Source organism: Dendrobates tinctorius, unplaced genomic scaffold, assembly GCF_039654945.1.
Source record: "Dendrobates tinctorius isolate UK_male_01 unplaced genomic scaffold, ASM3965494v1 ptg000709l, whole genome shotgun sequence".
Classification (NCBI taxonomy): domain Eukaryota; kingdom Metazoa; phylum Chordata; class Amphibia; order Anura; family Dendrobatidae; genus Dendrobates; species Dendrobates tinctorius.
Genome location: NW_027362353.1, coordinates 21,626 through 26,092, shown reverse-complemented (window position 1 = coordinate 26,092; position 4,467 = coordinate 21,626). Strand labels below are relative to the sequence as shown.

Genomic DNA, 4,467 nt, shown 5'->3' with positions numbered 1-4,467 from the left:
TGCTGCAGACTTCCTCATGCCTGCGCTTTGCAGGCACTGAGGAAGCCAGCTTCCTCAGGCCCCCGAAGGCCCCCGTCGCCATCTTGGATTCGGGGGCCTGGAGGAAAGGAGCCCCCCGCAGCAGCGCTGCACATTGCGCTGCTGTGGGGGGCTCAGGGAAGCACGGAGGGAGCCCCCTCCCTGCCGATGCTTCCCTTTAACCCCCGGTACACCGCGATCGCGTTTGATCGCGGTGTGCAAGGGGTTAACGTGTCGGGGGCGGTCCGTGACCGCCCCTGACACATTGTGCCGGGTGTCAGCTATGATAATTAGCTGACACCCGGCCGCGATCAGCGGCGCTCACCACGTGGGCGCCGCTGATCATGGTGACGTAATATTCTGTCCATGGTAATTAGGTCCATGGTCACATGGACGGAATATTACGTCAATTGTAGGTAAGGGGTTAAAAATACTTTTTTTTTTTCATTAAACTTGAGTTTTATCTGTGGATAACCTGATCCTATTGTACATCCAAAGGCTACAGAAACTAAGAATCCATCTATAATCCCCAGATGAGCCATATCAGATGTTCTCCACATTTTGTTGCTGTCACACACCTCCTGAAAGAACAGGATTGGGCATATTGACTTCTAACTGCCCAATCATGCTCTACCCTAACCATCAGAGACTCCAATGAATGATCCATTGGAGACCATGAGCTTGCTCCTCCAAACTGGAGAGTCAAACTCTACGCCCCCCCATCCCCGGTCCTGCCCTGTAAAATACTGGCATCTTCCTATGTGGCTACTTGGGACCCCCAAAGATCTGGTACACCCCAATAGCTAAGCCTCTGATGATGGTGACCAAGCTGGATATCCGTCTTGACTCACTGCAGAGCTATAATTTTATTCCTGTGTTTTCTGTATTTCCAGCGTAATGTATTTAAGGTCCGGCAATGTAAGATTAATTTTCGTAAATTGGTTCTTCGCATGATCCGGGACGAAAAGTTTCGACAGCATTATGTAGAGGTGAGGAGCCGCGTACAGGCGTCAAGATGTGCCGCGCTGTCCTCATATCATTAACGCACTTCGTTACTTACTTCTTACTCCATAGAACATGCTGCAGCTAGAATATGGGGACGCATATATGGCCGCCCTCGAGAAGCTTCTGTGGGAATTCTTGGACAGGCTTCAGACGGTCCACAACACCCAGGTAAAGACTGGCTTGGATTAGAGGGGGGGCACACAGGTCGCATGGCTAAAGATAGAAGTGAGGTCATATTAAGACCCCGTAGGGTGCCGCGACCAGCAAAAAGTCAGAGCCAGTTGGACTTTTTTTGCAACGTGGACGTGGTATTTTACACGTTGCAATGTGTCTCCATTCACTTGCATTTTCCAGCAGCAACTCTTCATGAAAAAAACGCATGCATGCTCCTCCAAACCGAGCGTTGCTGACAGCCATTTTGTTATTTTTTCCCAACGCAGGTCCCAGAAACCACAAAGCAGCCTGTCTTAGTTGAGGACCGTCGCTCCAGCACCCCCATCCGCCCCAGTTCAGGACCGAGTAAGTTAAGGTTTGGCTCCTGAGGACCTCTCCATGGCCACTCCATCTTGTTGCCTCTGGGAAGTTTAGTCTTCTCTCGTTGTTAGATTGTCGTGATCCTTTCCTTTAAACAATCTGTTTTTATAGTTTTATCTGTTCTTATATATGTAATAAAAGCTGAAATTTTGACATGACCCCATGTGGATGCTTCTTTAAACGCAAAGTTGAACTTCAACGCCCATCCTCTTTCACTATAGTATCTCTTGTTGATTGGCCATCATGTGACCATAGACTAAAGGGTTTGTCCAAAGCCAATGCATTTCTTACAAACAGCATAAAATGCTTAAGGGGGAAAAAAAAGGAGTTGTACTGATGACCTCGGTCGCCAGCTGGCCTTTGTTTAATGGTCAGCACTGGGTGGGCAGAGACCGGAGGGGAACCAGGGTAGTGTAGTCAGCAAAGCGGCTTCTCACACATGATATCCCCATTAATAAGTGCAAAACTCAGACTATAAGTGGTCCGCACATGGATGTGTAGCAACATATGTGATAACTGTGGGTCCTAAACATTTAGTCCTTTATAGATGTCTCCACCTTTTATGACTACTAATAAAATATCTGCATCCCCCCTCCGCTGAGCTCACATGCTCTTGACACTTATAAAGGGGCTTCAGCAGAATGACTGTGCGTTATCTCCCTTGTCCATATACACTTTTTTTTTTTTCTTTTTCTTCATTTGTTTTAGATTTTTTTGCTACAAAGGAAACGAGACAAAGGACAAATCCCGCTACTAATGAAGACCTCAGCAGCGATCAAGCCGAAAGCGAGAATTACACAAGGAGTAAACGAGGTTATGGTGGGCTTGAAGGCATGAGATTGAGTTCGTCACAAGGCCGGGAGCGAGAACCTGTCCGTAGAAGGACGCTAGATTTAATCAATAGTCGTCCAGATCACGATGAACCTCGGCCGCCATATTTTGCAGTTTTTGGATTTGACTGCACTCAAAATTCTGAAGTCAACGATGGTGAGAATCTTTCTCCTCCCGATCCTTTGCAATCTCAAAGCCTAGACCTTGGCCCGGAGCATGATCCAGATCAATGGGCTAGTCATGAGGTGACGGGACACGGGGTATTTACTGCCATGCAGGGTACAGAGGTAGCACAGGCGATGAACTATTCTCCAGGATCGGATCATGAACATGGGTCCATGCGCAATGAGTCTAGAGGCAATCGTGAAGGACTAGAGAAGCCCTCCGCTCAGGGACTGACGTCCTGGAGGTACCAGCCAAGGGTCCGCCTGACAAGACTACCTCTTAATATTATTAACACGTATCCAAGAGACGCAACTCTTGAAGATTTGCCTGCTCAAGTGGCCGACTCTGAGCCGTCCCAAAGTCAGACATCTACTACTTGGTTCTGGGTATGTTCCGATTCCACAGACAACGACAGCAATGATCCCGACTACTTCCCAGGATACAGTTTGTTCCAACACGATAGAGAAGAAATAATCAGAATTCAACCAAAGAGAGGCCTCCGCTAATCATCACCGCCATAATAGTAACTGATTCTTGTAGCACAGGATTAGTGGTGGCTACAGACTATTCGGGGACCGTCCAGACACTGTGGACCTTAAATGCCTCACTAGTTGTGTTGCTTCCTTTATAATACTCCTTTTAGTTATGAAACCTTGTTAAAAATAAACTAAGTGACGTTGCCTTTTAATATGCCTCATTCTTGCTCCTCAGTTTTGGTCCTGTTTCTCCAACATAGAGACCCCCCGTAGGACATATAATGCACAGAATTAAGTACACCACATTGGAAGAGGAACCTGCGAATGTGTCGGGAATCTTATAGGTAGGCATACTAGGTGACATTTTGCTGCCCACAATTGTAGGTATGTCTCGTCACTAGAAGAGGAAAAGTTGTGCCTGAGGATAAATCTGGTGAGTTTTAATGCAGACTTAAAAGGGGTCTGTCACGATGACCCGTCCTGTGTGACGCGACCCGCAGGCCGGTAACAAACTACAAGATGCGGCACGTGATACTGTCCTGTGTGACACGGCCAGCCCGCTGGTACTACAACAAGACACGGGGAAAGGGGAAACAGTTATAACTAGAGTTGAGCGACTTTGGTCGGATCGGGTTTCGTGAAACCCGAAAGAAACAAAATAAGTTTCAGATGAAACTCGTCCGACTAGAGCAAAAAAAAGTCGGAGTTTCGTCCGACTTTTATTTCCCATTGACTTGCATTGGGGTCGGGTTTCGGACGAAACTCCGACTTTGTTTTGCTCTAGTCGGACGAGTTTCATCTGAAACTTATTTTGTTTCATTCGGGTTTCACGAAACCCGATCCGACCAAAGTCGCTCAACTCTAGTTATAACTAGAGTTGAGCGAAACGGGTCGAAAAAATTCAAAAGTCGCCGACTTTTGGCAAAGTCGGGTTTCATGAAACGAAACCCGACCCTAGGATGAGGTCGGCCACGAGGTCGGAGACTTACGCGCCAAAGTCGCGTTTCAAAAGTTTGTTTTGCGCTCTTTTTCAGCCAATCAGGATCCACGGACACTGTGGGCAACGTGATGACATAGGCACGGGTCACCACCATCTTTCAGAAGGGCATGCAAGTGATTGGCTTGCTTTGGTGGGCGTCACAGGGGGTATAAAAGGGCGTGCACGCCGACCGCCATCTTACTTCTGCCGATCTTAGTATAGGGAGAGGTTGCTGCTGATTCTGTAGGGAGAGCGTTAGGCAGGGAAGAAGACAAAAAAACTGCTTCTGCTGCTAGCGATTTGGCCTGCACAACACACAAGTCACTGTGTGTGCAGTGCAAGGGGAGGCTATATTGTGGTGTATCAGTGGTGTTGGTTGTTGGGCTGCCTTCTAAGGCTTCCTGACACGCTGGCATTGCTGTTTACCCACTGCTCCGCAAACTGCTTTTTTAAAAGCAA

General features: G+C 47.8%; 1 protein-coding gene across 1 annotated transcript; it reads left to right on the top strand.

Annotated features, from left to right (window-relative positions):
* The first annotated feature begins 247 nt into the window (after positions 1-247).
* Positions 248-3,241, top strand: LOC141079921 (uncharacterized). Its single transcript, XM_073565390.1, has 4 exons — positions 248-1,007; positions 1,093-1,191; positions 1,464-1,542; positions 2,266-3,241. Exons 1-4 carry the CDS (start codon positions 969-971, stop codon positions 3,057-3,059), a joined length of 1,011 nt encoding a protein of 336 aa, XP_073421491.1. The 5' UTR covers positions 248-968; the 3' UTR covers positions 3,060-3,241.
* The last annotated feature ends 1,226 nt before the right edge of the window (positions 3,242-4,467 follow it).

Excerpts from the sequence above, each read along its gene's own strand:
- LOC141079921 (XM_073565390.1), top strand. The coding sequence starts at position 969 with ATGATCCGGGACGAAAAGTTTCGACAGCATTATGTAGAG. Across the intron at positions 1,192-1,463 it reads AGACGGTCCACAACACCCAG|GTCCCAGAAACCACAAAGCA; the intron begins GTAAAGACTGGC and ends TTCCCAACGCAG. Across the intron at positions 1,543-2,265 it reads CCGCCCCAGTTCAGGACCGA|ATTTTTTTGCTACAAAGGAA; the intron begins GTAAGTTAAGGT and ends CATTTGTTTTAG.